Source organism: Myxocyprinus asiaticus, chromosome 36, assembly GCF_019703515.2.
Source record: "Myxocyprinus asiaticus isolate MX2 ecotype Aquarium Trade chromosome 36, UBuf_Myxa_2, whole genome shotgun sequence".
NCBI lineage: Eukaryota > Metazoa > Chordata > Actinopteri > Cypriniformes > Catostomidae > Myxocyprinus > Myxocyprinus asiaticus.
This window is the reverse complement of record NC_059379.1, coordinates 18,162,871-18,180,215: the sequence shown is the minus strand read 5'-3', so window position 1 is coordinate 18,180,215 and position 17,345 is coordinate 18,162,871. Positions and strand designations below refer to the sequence as shown.

Genomic DNA, 17,345 nt, shown 5'->3' with positions numbered 1-17,345 from the left:
AGTTGAAGACCTTTGATTAAAGCTATATCTGTTCTTTTTAATTGAACTTATTTCTGTCTCTACAGTGTTCAGAGAGTGTGTGACTGTTTCATCTAGCCAGACAAATGAATCACAATTGACTCTATACATTAATTTGAGCAGTTTAGTTGCCTCTGGCATTCCTTAATGTAATGATAGAACAGCACTAAATAAAAACAACACTTACAAACAACAACAATAATAATAAGGTAAAAAAGAAAAAAGAAAAAAGAAAACAATTATCAATGAATCTGTGGATGTTCAGTGTTCATTCTCACCCAGCAAAAGCGGTAAGAGCCACACAGGAGTAAGGAGACCAGGAGATGACATACAGCAGGATAACTATGAGTGCTATCTTTGCCATCTTCCAATCATTTTTCATTCGGTGAAGCTTCCTTATAGAGTCTTTGGGCCCTCCTTCTCCATTGATTTTTCCTACAGCTCTGTTATTTCCGTCACACACATGCACACACAAACAGGTATGGAGGCACATGCATCACTTCACAAAGTGAACAAACACTGCTGATAGGTACAGTTGTGCTCAAAAGTTTGTGTACCCTTGGAGAATTGGTAATATATGTACCATTTTTAAAGAAAACATGAGTGAGCAGGCAAAACACATTTCTTTTATTTCTTATGGGATTCATATTCAACTGTAGGTTATAACAGAATGGCACAATCATAAAACGGAACATGAAAAAATGAAATGACCCCTGTTCAAAAGTCTGCATACCCTTAATTCTTAATACTGTGTATTGCCCCCTTCAGCATCAATGACTGCGTGCAGTCTTTTGTAATAGTTGTCTATGAGGGCCCAAATTCTTGCAGGTGGTATAGCTGCCCATTCGTCTTGGCAAAATGCCTCCAGGTCATGCAAAGTCTTTGGTCGTCTTGCATGAACCGCACGTTTGAGATCTCCCCAGAGTGGCTTGATGATATTAAGGTCAGGAGACTGTGATGGCCACTCCAGAACCTTCACCTTTTTCTGCTGTAACCACTGGAGGGTCAACTTGGCCTTGTGCTTAGGGTCACTGTCGTGCTGGAAAGTCCAAGAGCGTCTCATGCGCAGCTTTCGTGCAGAAGAATGCAAATTGTCTGCCAGTATTTTCTGATAACATGCTGCATTCATCTTGCAATCAATTTTCACAAGATTCCCCGTGCCTTTAGAAATCACACCCCCCCAAAACATCAGTAAGCCACCACCATGCTTCACAGTGGGGAGGGTATTCTTTTCACTATAGGCCTTGTTGACCCCTCTCCAAACATAGTGCTTATGGTTGTGACCATAAAGCTCTATTTTGGTCTCGTCACTCCAAATTACAGCGCGGCAGAAGCTGTGAGGTGTGTCAAGGTGTTGTCGGGCATATTGTAACTGGGCTTTTTTGTGGCACTGGCGCAGTAAAGACTTCTTTCTGGCAACTCGACCATGCAGCTCATTTTTGTTCAAGTATCGTCATCTTGTGCTCCTTGAAACAACCACACCGTCTTTTTCCAGAGCAGCCTGTATTTCTCCTGAGGTTACCTATGGGTTTTTCTTTGTATCCCGAACAATTCTTCTGGCAGTTGTGGCTGAAATCTTTCTTGGTCTACCTGACCTTGGCTTGGTATCAAGAGATCCCCGAATTTTCCACTTCTTAATAAGTGATTAAACAGTACTGACTGGCATTTTCAAGGCTTTGGATATCTTTTTATATCCTTTTCCATCTTTATAAAGATCCATTACCTTGTTACGCAGGTCTTTTGACAATTCTTTTCTGCTCCCCATGGCTCAGTATCTAGCCTGCTCAGTGCATCCACGTGAGAACTAACAAACTCATTGACTATTTATACACAGACCCTAATTGCAATTTAAAAAGCCACAGGTGTGGGGAAATTAACCTTTAATTGGCATTTAAAACTGTGTGTGTCACCTTGTGTGTCTGGAACAAGGACAAACATTCAAGGGTAGGTAAAATTTTGATCAGGGCCATTTGGGTGATTTCTGTTATCATTATGATTTAAAAAGGAGCCAAACAACTATGTGATGATAAATTGCTTCATATGATCACTGTCCTTAAATAAAAGACAGCTTTTTTGCAAGATCAGTCATATTTTCAAAATCAATGCCAAAATTTCACAATTTCTGCCAGGGTATGCAAACTTTTGAGCACAACTGTATATGTCTTTGTAAAGGACAGTAAACACAGCACAAATATAAAATTGATCTCTTTTTTAAATTAAAAATATGCCTTCCATTTACAAAATATTGCCATATCCTGTGTGTTTCCTCTCTCAGGCCAAGACTTTTGGTGGTCAAATGCTCTTAGCTACAGCAAAACATTTAGTGCTCACCTGTTGGTGTCACGGATGGCTCTAAAGATGAAGAAGTAACAGTACATAATGACGAAGAGTGGAATGAAGAATACAAAGGTGAAAAGCAGCATTGTGTAGGCCCGTACAGAAGGACTAAAGGTCATGTAGTCCCATGAACAGGAAGTCAACAGACCTTCAGGAACATATGCACCTGAATGAGAAGATGCAACAGAGTTATTTTATTTTATTTTTTTATCTTGGTGACCAAGTGAGTCCTAGCTCACCATAACACATGACCAAAGTACAGAAAAACATTTAACAACTTTATGTAAGTGTAAAATGTGTTAGTAAGTAGAGATCGCATTCACAAAGTCTAATTTCTAGTCAATGACATTTTATAGCATTTTATAGCAGAGCATAACAACAAAAACTTTTGTATGTGCTAGAGTACTTTCTATGATTTTTCATGACTGAATTGTCTTGGCCTGGAAATCCCTGTATTAAAATTCACTGATATTTCCAGGTTTTTCATGACCGTGGGAGCCCCATTTAAAGCAAATAATCTGATGAAGGTGCCACTCCACTGGACTGACCAAATGTATGAATTTAAAATATGAGTTGGAGATTTCTGCCACTTCATTTCAGACAAACACCTTTTCCAATAGTTACTTAATAATCAAAGATAATCAATTAAATTGCATTCAAAATCCACTTGGCTCAAAAATCTGGATTGGGCATTATTCCTCTATGTGTCTGAGAGCATGTGTGTGTTTGCAACTCCATCTTACTCCATCCAAAGAATGGAGGCAGGCTCCAGCCCATAGAGTACACCCAAGCAGCAGCAAGGATGACTAGTGCACGTTTGCGTGACATGACACCAATAGAGGCCAGAGGACGAGTGATCACAAAATATCGATCTACTGCAATAATCATGAGTGTGATCATTGAGCAGATACCAAACAGAGCCCCACAGAAAGCATATAACTCACAGCCTGTCGAAAGAAAGAGAGAGAAATAACAAGAAACATGTTTCACATTGTGATCAGCAATGTTCATTCTGTGTTGAATTAATGCAGTATGTATTAACCTAGTACTGAATTAATGAGGCAAGTTCTGCACATTGTTTCTTCCATTCATATATGAGTATTAAATAACATTGCATTTTATAAAGGGTCCATTTTATTAAAGGGCCCAGCAAACCATCACACTCTCGCTTTAATATCAAAGGAATGAGTTTGCAAACTGCCTCAGAGGCAAAAGAACAACATGTTTTTTTTCATATCACAACAGAAATACCACTCCACTAAAAGGGGGGGGGGGGGGGGGGGGGGTTATAGAATAAAATAGAAGGAAATGGAATAGAACAGAACAGATTAAAATAGAATAGAATGACACAGAACACATCGGAATTGGTTAAAAGAGCAGAGCAGATCAGAATAGAATAGAATAGAATAGTCCAGTGGAAAATGTTGGAGTGAAGTGTAAGTGCACGTGTTTTCACATGGGACAGACATTCTGCAAAACTACACATATGTTTTCACATGGGACAGCGTATGAAAGTGCTCATTTGTATTCACTTGGGACAGTGTGTGAAAGTGCACAATTCTTTGCATATTGTTACGACACTGCCATGGTGCAGAAACTAAACATTAAAATCTTCAATCTTTGGATTGTCAAATAATGATTTTCTACTACTGAAACAGTAACACCTTGAATAGGATATGAAAAAATTTTTAAAAAAAGAATATGAACAATATATTGCTGATGGGCAGGCACAATTCACTGAGGTTGTCAGACTCTTTAGTTTTTATTAACAAGGCCAATGTCTATAGGAGATTATTACAGACAGATGTGCCAAATACAAACTTGTCAAATGCAGCTCTGGTATCTTCAAAAGATAGTTTGTTTTTCTATCTATCATGGTGGCGACTTTCCATTGGCTTCAACTGTTTTTACACAGTGCTAATGTTGGCTGATTTCAGGTTTTACAATTCTTGTGGGAACATTTACTCCTCCCAATGTAGACAAAATCTGAGTTCCACTTCATTCCACTTCATCAACCATACAGCAGCTACTTCACTTCAAAGACAAGACTTTAAGTGCTTAAAAGGTTATAAAGCTAAACAAAAGTCAGATTCTTCCCTGATTGGGAAGCCCTGTGTCAGTGCAATATCCCTCTCCTCTTGAGATCCTTTATCAATAAAGGATTATCAAGCATTAGAATAAATCTCATGAAAATCATTTGATGTTAAAAGATGCCAACACAAGTTGTGCAGACATCATGCTCTTTCTTAGCATCTGTGTGAGTAACTATAAAGGCCTGGAACTGAACCATTAAAGAAGATGAAAGCAGAAGGGGTTTGATTAAGCGCTCGAGGCTGATTAGCAAACAGCAGGATTACCTTTCTCCCCAAAGATCCATCGCTTGTGCATACTAGTGGTGAAGAAGATTGGTGTCTGAGTGACACACATCAGAAAGTCGGTGAGAGCCAGGTTAATGATGAACATGTTCGCAGGTGTCCTCAGACTCCTACTCCTGTAAGGATACACACATTCAAACAAAATAAATGTCACATGTTACAACGTAGGTATGCCTATGCCAGTAAGGAAAAAATATGGAAGGAAGTAAGGAAGGAAGGATTAGAGGTTGACCAATATAGGATATATACATACAAAAGATTAGTTCAGATTTGTTCACTTATTCGTTCAGGTAACCATTTTTGTAAATCACATTTTTACGCCAGTAGATGGCAACAAATTAATGTCTTTTGTGTGTTTTGAGTCATTAAACCATTAGGGTTAGGTCATCAAACCATTGATAAAGTACAGAGACTTTCACGACCAAAACTCTAATTATAGGTTACTTTACTAAAATGTCTACTAAGAGACTTTATCAGTGTTTTAATATCATAAGCATTTTCCCTTGCAAATGACAGCAAAGCATATCGATTTGTGAACTGCTGTGTATGACCTTTAAGGAATATACAAAAAAAGACAACATAGACTAAAAGTAATAACAGGATTTATACGTCGTGATGACATTGTAATGTCATTAATCACATTCACGCTTTATTAATTCAGCCCCTTTCTCTCCTTGTTAAACGAGATTACCAAACTAAATGAGCGACATGCCTCCTCTGTCAATCGGGCATAGTGGCCGCATCCGAAAACAGGAAAATTCTGTCTTCGGAAGATGTATATGGAGACAGGATGAAAATAAGGTGCTTTTTAAACTGTTCGGAGACCAGTTTCCTTAAGCGTTCCATTCATTCAAAATAGGGATGTGCAAGAGTAGTCGAATACTCGAGCATTCGTTCTGCAATAATTATTCGAATAGTAAAAATACTATTCGAAATTCGCAAAGGTTAGCTTTGCCGGCCATATATATACAGTGAGATGCATGTTAAATCCTGAACACACAAACTAAAACTGGCAGTTATAACAGAATGCACTGGGTGGCGCTGTTGAATGTGGACACAAGTTGATCACATTTGATGAGCAAACCATTCTTTAAGTATGTTCAGATGGACACCAAAAAAGCGGGTTATTGTGAGAATGTGGCTTACTGCAAGAAAGCTGGGTTCCTGTTTAAATATACTGGATAAGCGTTGTACATTTTACTCTCGTATATGTGCAGCTCGTCAGAAAGAAGCGTCCCCATAACAACGTAATCCACGCGACGCTTCTGTAAACAACAAACATGGCATCTGAGAAAGACTTTGCTAGCTGAGGTAAGGGACATTCCATCATTTAAACTGGTGTGTATAAATGAGTATAGTTTACTGAGCATCAAACATGAGATACAATATAAACATAACTATTATGTCAAGTGTCTATATTCGTCCTGTATGTTAACTGCGTCAGTCTACTTCATTAGCGGTTTCTTTTTCTTCGCTTTGCGTGAGCTTAAATGCTTTCATTTTATACTTTTTTGTTTTCACGCATTGCTTGTTTAAATATATATATAAAAAATAAAAATAAACACAAGACATAATATAAGCTTGTTTTGGATATAATTAGAAGCTTGTTTTTTTTTTTTTTAAATTGTGACGCAACCTTTATGACAAAAAAAATTATTTGACAACTTCTCTTTCTCATTAATTACCTACATTTAAATAATAGAATATTCGAATATTCATTTTTTATGAGCTTAAATATTCGAATACCAGATTATTGATGAATGCCCATCCCTAATTCAAAACAGCTGTCAGTTAAGTCATTAACTGATTAGGAAGCAAGGCAGTTGCCTAAGTTTTCGGATACAGCCAATAAGACGCTGATCCTTGCTCATTCATGTATTGAATGAGTAAATGGGGCGTATTCGTTCAAAGGGCTCCTTCACAGCCCTCACGACAATGCTATTGGCTTGCACTTTAGTGATGGGAAGTCCGATTCTTTTCCGCGAACCGGTTCTTTCGGACGGTTCGTTTCAATGAACTAGTTCAAAAAAAACGATTCACCAGTTCATTTACTCATCATGTAATGACGTCACTATATATATAATGCTAATACGCCAGCGTCGTAGAATACACGCACAAACACATTCAATAAAGCCATATGTAAGGGCATATTGCTGATTATAACATTTTTTTTTTCATTAAGTTATAATAATAAGGATGTTTATTGTCATCAGCGTTTCATTCAGTTATCTCACAATACATCCTACATTAAAGTTTTGCACCTAAAGCACCTAATACTGACACTGATATACAAACGTGGATGTTCTATACATGTTTAAAGCATAAAAAGTGATTAAACTAGTCTTAATTAGACTAGTCTTAATTAACTCACCCTTTTTTACAGAAACCATGATCCACCTCATCACAACTTCAGATATAATCTGCATGCACAATACTAGTAGTAAAATTCATTTACATCTCTCGGACTTCAAAGGGAATAAACACTCCACCGTGAACACTGCTGCCTCTCTCCCGGATGAGCTAAATATTTTTTATGCTCGTTTCGAGGGAAATAACGCCGCCCTCGTGGAGAGAGCTCTCGCGGCCGAAGCTTCAGAGGTTAGTTCACTCACCGGCTGTGTCTCATTTGGAAGGCTGCGTCCTCCGGAAGTCGCATTTCTCGGCCGCATACGTCAGCTAGGCTGTCTCATTTCAGAAAAGCGAGTAGGACACTTCGAATGCGACCTTCGAATGCGACCGAAGGATGCATGAGGTGTATCCTTCGTGGGCACTCACAGCCCACAATTCTTTGCTTCAACGGAAAAGTCTAAAAAAAAAATAACGCCAATTTGCCCGTAAATATGATGTTCAAACATAAGTAATGTTAATTCCCAAGTTGAAGTACCTCAGTAGATGGGTGCAGAGTATATAATGTGTTATATTATTATATTAATATATAATTAAAATAAAGTATTAGACTAAAAGTACACATTTTCTTTTCTCTTTACATCTTTATAACTCTCCTAAAATGTACCTCATACATTCCCTTCTAAAGGGACTTTGTTACCTTCTCACTTGAAGTGCTCGCACTTGTTAAAGAGTGGCGTGCTGTCATAGCAACCATGTTATGTTCCGTTTCTGTTTGTCCTACGAAGGCCGTCTCATTTAAACGAGACTTGTTTAAAGGAGGTTGCTCGGTATACTGCAGCCTTCAAAGGATGCGTCCTACCTAGCACGCAACCTTCGAAACAAGACACAGCCTCCGTCTCTGTAGCGGATGTAACCCGATCCTTCCAACGGGTGAATATCCGTAAAGCCGCGGGTCCAGACGGCATTCCGTGCCACGTCATCAGAGCATGCGCGAACCAACTGGCTGGTGTTTTTATGGACATTTTCAACCTTTCCCTCTCCTTGTCTGTAGTCCCCACATGCTTTAAAATGTCCACCACTGTGCCTGTACCAAAGCAGTCCAAAATCACTTGCTTAAATGACTGGCGTCCTGTTGCTCTGACCCCCATCATCAGCAAATGCTTTGAGAGACTAATCAGAGATTACATCTGCTCTGTGCTGCCCGCCTCACTGGACTCACTGCAGTTTGCATACGGCAACGACCGCTCCACTGATGATGCCATTGCATCTACACTACACACTGCTCTCTCCCACCTGGAAAAAAGGAACACATATGTGAGAATGCTGTTTGTAGACTACAGCTCAGCATTCAACACCATAGTACCCACCAAGCTTGATGAGAAACTCCGGGCTCTGGGCTTAAACAGCTCGCTGTGCAGCTGGATCCTGGACTTCCTGTCAAGCAGACGCCAGGTGGTTAGAATGGGCAGCAACATCTCCTCATCACTGACCCTCAACACTGGAGCCCCGCAGGGCTGTGTTCTCAGCTCACTCCTGTATTCTCTATATACACATGACTGTGTGGCAACACATAGCTCCAATGCCATCATTAAGTTTGCTGTTGATATGACGGTGGTAGGTCTGATCACTGACAATGATGAAACAGCCTACAGAGAGGAGGTGCACACTCTGACACACTGGTGTCAGGAGCACAACCTCTCCCTCCACATCAGCAAGACCAAGGAGCTTGTGGTGGACTTCAGGAGTAAAGACAGAGAAGACAGCCCCATCACCATCAATGGAGCACTGGTGGAGAGCGTCAGCAGCTTCAAGTTCCTTTGGTGTCCAAATCACTGAGGAACTCACGTGGTCCGTCGACACTGAGGCCGTTGTGAAGAAAGCTCACCAGCGCCTCTTCTTCCTGAGATGGCTGAGGAAGTCTGGAATGAACCACCACATCCTCACACGGTTCTACACCAACACTGTAGAGAGCATCCTGACTGGCTGCATCACCGCCTGGTATGGCAACAGCACAGCCCTCAACCGCAAAACCTTGCAAAGTGTGGCGCAAACTGCCAGACACATCATCGGAGGTGAGCTTCCCTTCCTCCAGGACATCTATACCAGGTGGTGTGTGAAAAAAGCTCGGAGGATCATCAGAGACTCCAGCCACCTGAGCCATGGGCTGCTCTCACTGCTACCATCAGGCAGGCTGTATCGCAGCATCAGGACCCACACCAGCCGACTTCATAACAGCTTTATCCCCCAAGCAATCAGACTTTTACCTGAACCGCACTTTATTAGCCTCAGACTGGACTGGACTGGACACACTGGCAACCGACAGCTGAATCTCAACACAACACTTCATGATTACTGATTACATGGTAACAGTGTATTTTTTTTGTATACAGTCTTCTTATTTTGTGTATACTGTATATTGTATATTATTAGGTGTATATTGTGTTGTGTAACAAGATGAGTAAACTGTGTTATGTGTAAATCAGATGTTTACTGTAATTGTCATACTGCTATGTTGCTTGGAACCACACCCAAAACATTCACCCACTGTTGCACTTGTGTATATGGTTGAGTGACAATAAAGGGATTTGATTTTGATTTGATTTGATCGACTGAAACGTTTTGCCGCCTCATTCAAGTCCTCGTTCACGCATGCTCATCAGCTGCTCACTGATCAGCAGTTCTTAGTATTATATCCGAAAGAGGCGATACTCAGTTCAGTCTACTGGTGGCTCATGAACTGCTGTGATTGACTCAATGTGCTGTTGACGTGAGAGCTGCTGTCCTTGGATCACTGTGCTGTTGACTCAAGAACTGCTGTGAATGACTCGATGTACTGCTGACTCGAGAGCTGCTGTCCTGGAACAGTGTACTGTTGACCCAAGAGCTGCTGTCCTGGGATCAGTGTAGCCTACTGTTGACTCAAGATCTGTAGACTGGATCTTCATCATACGTTGATAAAATGGCAATACAATCAAGTCATAAACATATTTCCAGTATATTTTATTTGTTATACTTTCTGCTTTTCAGCTAAATACACCAGAAACATACATTTCGCCCCTTAATCACATGCATGCTCAGTATCAGCAGCTCATCCGTTCTCAGTATGTCGGACACCTCCGAAAGAGGCGATTCTCAGTTCAGTGTAGACTACTGTTGACTTGGGAACTGTTACGAGTGACTCATTGTACTGTTGACTCAAGAACTGCTGCGACTGGAGCGTTCAGTCCGATTTGTGAACTAGTTTGAGCGGCTCATTGCAAAGAAGAGTTGGCAAAAGCAGATATCACCAGTTCTAGGATCATATTACTCCCGGTTATCGGCTCATTTCGATTCAGAGTGTCAGGCACATCTGAGAGACAGGTTAAGAGAGTAACATGTGGATCAGTGTTGACTCAAGACACGAACTGTTTCAAACGATTCAGTCCGATTTGGTGAACTGGTTCAACTCGTTCACTAAAAGAACCGGTTCAAAAGAACGATTCGTTCACGAACTGGACATCACTAGTCGGCAGCTGATGCCCACCTAAAATTAGTCTAGTAATGCTAATGCTTTCCTTCCTGTGATGAGAAGGGCCAGACAGAGGCTACAAGAGTCTAAATTTAATAAAATTCCAGACGCAGTTTATGGTGCAAGGGGGTAACCTTGAAGAAAGAAAGAAATTAATTTGATTCTTTGTCAGTGATCAGTGATGGTGGTGACACACATATAGTCCCTCATGTGTCCTGAGGTGGGATTGGCTGCAGATATCTGTACATTCCAGAAGCTGTCCCTGAGCATGAACACTTTGATGGCACCCAAGGATAAAAAAATAAAAAAAATTAAACAACTAACACTCTCTCTCCAGGCATTGATGGCATACAGATGTTTGCCAGTACTCTCCATCCTTTGTGAGAAGCTTTGCTAACCTTCTCCTTGGGAGGCTGTGCTAGTGAGCTATGAACTGTGAGATACTGTACAATGTTACAATACACTCAACCCCTGTCCAGTGGTTCACATCTTGGCATGTGTGAAACTGGGGCCTATCCTGTAGTGACATATGTGAGTTAGCATCAGGGGTGAAAAAGTATCACTGCTGAAAAAATGATGTTATTTTGGGCCATTTTTCATTTGAACTAATTAGTTAAAAATTTTAAAAAACTAAAAACTTCATTTCCAAGATAAAATAAAAAAGCCCCTTTTTTATCCCAACTGACAGTTTAAAGAGTTATATCAAACAAACAGGATTAGATGCATAATGACTTACTTGCAGAAAGCATACAAGACCAAGAAGTTGCCCACCATGCCTGTGATGCCTACTGCTAGAATGACAGAGCCAATAGTGTAGTGGGCATGGTCTGGAACATCCACAGTGGGGAAAGGGCGTCGAACATCCTGCATCATCGCCACCTGTAGGTAGCAAGAATAATTAGAAATGCCAGGAGATGATTTCAGCTGAGAAAAGATGCATTCCAGACTGCGACATTTGCACAGTGTAGAACAATGAAACTGAATGATTGCTTTAAAATGTAGTTATAAAATTGTCCTTCACCATGGGACATTTAATGTAGCACTTCTAATCATATGAATCCTGAAATCTCTATAATGCACATTTAAAATATGTTCTGTAGCCAGCTGAGAAAGCATCAAGGCAGACACATTTATCTTTCAGGCTTTTTTTTAAAGACTATAAGGCACAGTGGATTCAGAGAAAAAATGAAAGCTTTTAGAATGACAAGAAGGACCACCTTTTGGTTTTTAGTCCATGTGTCAGACTCAGAAAGCTCAGTCCTTAAGAGGCTATTAGTACATCAAACACTGCACCTCAATTCACCAGTGTTAACCATCTCAGTTTGCCACTTTTAGCATCAGTCTATCCATTTATACTTCTATCTATCCTCAAGCCACACTTTTGACTCAGTTTGGTCAATTGGTTCAAACCTGAAAGGGCAAAACAAGAAGAACTGACATTCTCTAGGTCACTATAGTTAGGGGATACAAATGAGTAATACAGACTTAAGAGTGCACTTAAAAATCAGATTGGTGATCATTCACATTTTCAAAAAATAAAATACTCTTTGAACTATGCCTCTACAAATAAGGTTAATGGCTAGGCTTTGAAGAGAACAGCTATACTGTATGTGAAGATGGAGATGATAGCAGAGATTGTTAAGAGTTCTCAGTAGACCGTCACCATTTAAACTGAGAGAGAAGACATTACAGAAATAATGAGTTTATACTCTGCCTAATTGAAGGACAGTGTGTGCGCGAGTATGTGGACATCTTTGCTCATGATACAGCAGTAGGAAAATGTCCATGCACACGAACCCAAGTTCGAAGTTGGCTCTTTTTTTCATTTCTTGTTTCCAGTCAATGCCTTATGATCTGTCATTTTAGTAATGTTTGCAGATGAACAGTGAAAAGAATGATTGAGAGCTGATTTTACTAAATCAATTTTAAAAGATCTTACTTGTTTGCTTAATATTGTCTACATAAATTGATAAAAACAATATTGGTATCGGCCAATATTCACTTCCTATGACTCGATCAGTGGTCCCATAAATAGGACAAACACATAAACCAATCAACCAAATCGCAAAAGACGCACGGCTCCTTTAAAATTTCACCATCAATTTTATGTCATTACAGGTGGTTGGGGAGTACTGGCCGAATGTTGCAAGAAAAGAAACTTGATTCAGCATTTAAGAACGATAAAGTGTGAGAGGAATGGTGAAAATGAAAACCTTGTGTAGGTTTAATTCAAACATCATTTTTAAATGACTCCAAGCAAACTGCTGCATTATTAGTAGCACCTGTTCAGTCCGCAAACATGCACTCTTTCTTGACTATTCCGGAGATTCTTTTATATACTAACCTGTAAAAATGCGGCTGTACCTTAGGAGAGAGCCTAATGCTCATCTTGGATCATGTGAGTCTTCTAAGCCAATCATAAAATTGCCCTGACGTAAATGAACCGTGTTCAGAGTGTTAGGACAGTAAATCACAGTTTGCGGATACCGTAGAAATAAATGAGGAGAGCCATAAACTGACACCTACCTGTTGCAAATTTGTAACCAACCTACAGTATTTTGTCAGCAAAAGCTAGGCAACAGCTATGGTATTACTGACAGGGTTGTTTAGTTAACAGTGATCGTGCAGAAAGCTTACAAATAACCAGTTATGCCAGAGCTGCTTACAAAAGGGTAAAATATCAGAATCCATAATGGTTGTTTGGATGACAAGAAAATCTGTGACCGGTATCGGCTGTAAAAATTCTGATCGGAGAATCCCTAAAAAAAGAACATTTTCAACAACTCTGAAGGCGCGCTAACATTTACATTCAGTAAATCAGGTGATATTCAACAGCAAAATACAGCAATCTCTATGGGAATCTGTGCGATAGTTAATTTTGACCAACTTTGGACTTTTGGTGGCGATTTTGCGGATTTTGCATGGAGTTCAAGTTTGGTGAACTTTGTCAGGCGAAATCGCCACGTTGACCAATAAGAAGTTGCTTTGTTTGGCAGTGACCTCTGTGTGGGCTGTATATAGCTAAACTGAATATTCACAATGGGCAAGGATATTATTTTAGTGGTAAGTTTCTTTTGAACTTCGCTCACACAGAGTATAAACTGCAGCATTAAAAAAAAGGCTGCTTGACTATTCGTTTTTTGCTGGTTTCACATACGCTCAATGTACTCCCACGCCTTCTTTGCCTGTGGAATTTTGCCATTCAAAGTTAAATGTGACTGCGCCTTGAATCGTACTCAGTTGATCCTTGCTATCTGTGGCTTTATGGAAACCAAAGGCACAAGTTGCCTTTAATTTTTTTCAGCTCAGCCTAAAAGACTGATCATTATGATAAATGCTACTAAACCGATGCACAGACCGTAAAAAGGCAATAATCATAGTGCTACAATAAAGCTGGAGAAGAATGTGCACATGAGAAGGGCTGAATGGTGAATCAGTTGAAGTGTTTCACACTGCCATTAGTCAAACAGTCCTAAACACTTCTCTAATTAATTCAGTTCACCTTGTGATCCTCTGTGCCATGATATTAACAGGGTCTAAAAATACTAAATGAACTGTAAAAGGCAGAGCATGGCATAATTATGCATGGACACGTTGGGCCTCATGTATTCAGATAAAAGACAAAGGCAGGCCTAACACAGTCGTAAAAACCTAACTCAAGCCCCCACATTCCAAGTCATAAATTATACTGATAAAAATCATGCCAAAATCAAACAAAGGGAGTCCAAAACAGACTACAAATCCCATGAAGCCTTGCTCACTAAAGGATCGAACTCTCAACTCCTATTGGATGAGGCACACAACAGAACGTCCCTCAAACATGACATCATCAGGAGTTGAAATACCTCTGAAATGCTTCCAGGATTTGCTTCCAGCAACTTTGTTCATCCTGTATAGACGCAGTTTCCTCGCTGCTCTCAGGTGCAACCTCGTGGCACAAGGAAGTAACGTCCGACTTGAAACTGTGGCCATACAATCTCCATTTCGCTGGACGAGTTGAGATTACTCTTTGTTCAACCGAACACTCTAACGGATCCGAAGGAGACCGCCGAGCAATTCGCATCTTCATCCGTTTGCCTACAGAAGTGAAGAGATTAAAGATTTCTCTTCCATCTTCAATCAAGTCGACATTTCTGAGTTCTCTGCCAGCCCGCCGAGAATCAACAGCCGTACCGCCCGCCGACAGAGTGTGGAAACGGCCTCCCATCATCACCCGAGCCTCAAGGAACAGGGTCAGAGTTAAAGGACGGAAGAAAACGTCATGGTTACTGGTGTAACCTCCGTTCCCTGATGGAGGGAACGAGACGTTGGTGTCGATGTAGTGACACTAGGGGTCACTCTTGGGAGCCCGAGACACCTCTGGTCTTTGATAAAAGGCCAATGAAAATTGGCGAGTGGTATTTGCATGCCACTCCCCCGGACATACGGGTATAAAAGGAGCTGGTATGCAACCACTCATTCAGATTTTATGCTGAGGAGCCAATATAAGGTCCGGCCATTTCAGCGGGTAGTTCAGCGTTGTGGCAGGAGGGACACAACGTCTCATTCCCTCCATCAGGGAACGGAGGTTACATCAGTAACCATGACATTCCCTATCTGTCACTCACTCGACGTTGGTGTCGATGTAGTGACACTAGGGGTCCCTATACAAAACGCCACAAGGATGAACTGTGTTACGTGAACTGGCGGTGTGTGGTGGGCAGACTTGCTGTGTGCCTCATAGCCAGCACACCAGGTCGACACGTAACCTCCCCCAACACAGTTGTGAGTGTCGAACGGCCCTTTTTGGGGACAAGTCGACTACCCAAGGATAGAGACAGGCTTAACCCAGTCATGGCCTCTTTTCCCCTTCTCTTTTTCCACTCCCTAAAAAAGAAGGGGGATTATCCGACTGGGCCGCCAGGTCTAGTCGGGGGGTGTCCCTCCCAAGGGGAAGACACTGCGGAGACCACACCTCACCCCAAGAGGGGGGGGAATATTTAAGTGGAAGAATACGTCACATGGTCTTTCCAACCATGTGGAGAGCCTTCAAGGTAGATCCTGCCCAATGGGGGAGGAGTTAATACAAACATGGAGACTGGGGCAGAGGGGCTCTGCCCAAGGAAGATGCAGTTTGCCAGCAGGAAAACAAATTAGCAGAAGATATAGATCGCATGGGGTTAGCCTTACAGGGAACCGCCACATGCGGAGCACCTACCCCAGAACAGGGCTCTTAGTTAGCACATGTACTGGGCCGGCAGTGAGTCTCTCCGAAAACTCGACTGCCACAGGGGTCGGAGGAAGTCAACCAGGGAACAAATTTTGTGAACACTACTGGGAATTAACGGTGCACGTCTTCAGCTCAAAAGGATGTGGAAGGCGCTATGTGCAAGTGATACACCCGGTTAGCTATCCCGGGCTTATCCGCTTGTGTTGCATGCCACTACCTGGGACGAAACCGGTTCCACCCGGAGGTTGTAGAACCTTGCAAATGTGTTGGGTGTTGCCCAGCCCGCTGCTCTGCAAATGTCTGTTAGAGAGGCACCTCTGGCCAGGGCCCAAGAAGCCACTACACCACGGGTAGAATGGGCTCGTAGCCCTACCGGGGGTGGCATATTTTGGGCGAGATATGCCATAGTTATGGCGTCAATGAGCCAGTGGGCGGTCCTCTGCTTGGAGACTGTGCATCAAAGCAGACAAAGAGCTGCTCAGAGACTCTAAAGCTCTGCGTGCAATCCAAGTAGATGCGTAAAGCGCGCACCGGACACAGCAACGACAGGGCTGGGTCTGTCTCCTCCTGGGGCAGCGCTTGCAGGTTCACCGCCTGGTTCCTAAAAGGGGTGGTGGGAACCTTGGGCACATAGCCTGGTCGGGGTCTCAGGATCACGTGAGAATAACCCGGACCGAACTCCAGGCACGTTTCGCTGACAGAACGCTTGCAGGTCACCTACCCTCTTGATGGAAGTGAGCGCAGTCAGGAGGGCAGTCTTCAAGGAGAGTGCCTTAAGCTCGGCTGACTGCAAAGGCTCAAAGGGGGCTCTCTGTAGACCCTGAAGATCTACGGAGAGATCCCATGAGGGAATGAGGCGCGGTCTGGAGGGATTCAGCCTCCTGGCGCCTCTTAGGAACCTGATGATCAGGTCGTGCTTCCCTTAGGACTTACTGTCAACTGCGTCGTGGTGTGCTGCTATGGCGGCAACGTACACATTCAAGGTGGAGGGGGACAGCCTCCCTTCCAGCCTCTCCTGCAGGAAGGAAAGCACTGATCCGACTGCGCATCTCTGGGGGTCTTCGTGTTGGGAAGAATACCACTTAGCGAATAGACGCCACTTAAAGGCATACAGGCGCCTCGTAGAGGGGCCCTAGCCTGAGTGATCGTGTCTACCACCGCGGGTGCCAGAGGGTGCCCCGTCCCTGAGAAAGAAGGTCCTTCCTCAGGGGAATTCGCCAGGGGGGAGCTGTCGCGAGGAGCGTGAGGTCTGAGAACTACGTCTGAGTGGGCCAGTAGGGTGCTACCAGGACGACCTGCTCCTCGTCCTCCCTGACCTTGCACAGAGTCTGTGCAAGCAGGCTCACTGGGGGAAATGCATATTTGCATAGGCCAGGGGGCCAGCTGTGTGCCTGGAGGCCAGTTCTAGGGGAACACCTGCTCGTAAAATCGAGAGGTCGGTCCAAGGGCTGAAAAGACGGTGACAGACCGACATAATGGCCACGCGGTGTGTCCCGTGGCACCATGCCCGTCTCGGGACTCGAGCCTGGAGCCAGTGCTGAAGCGGCCT

At 42.5% G+C, this 17,345-nt stretch overlaps 1 protein-coding gene across 1 annotated transcript in view; it reads right to left on the bottom strand.

Moving 5' to 3' along the window:
• LOC127427263 (melanopsin-A-like) overlaps positions 1-17,345 on the bottom strand; it is a 67,025-nt gene that overhangs the window by 15,644 nt on the left and 34,036 nt on the right. The window contains exons 2-6 of the mRNA XM_051674753.1: positions 11,324-11,466; positions 4,713-4,846; positions 3,099-3,302; positions 2,350-2,521; positions 297-461 (exon numbers count right to left, since the gene is read on the bottom strand). Coding sequence (XP_051530713.1) covers positions 297-461; positions 2,350-2,521; positions 3,099-3,302; positions 4,713-4,846; positions 11,324-11,466 — 818 coding nt within the window. The remainder of the gene's footprint in view (positions 1-296; positions 462-2,349; positions 2,522-3,098; positions 3,303-4,712; positions 4,847-11,323; positions 11,467-17,345) is intronic.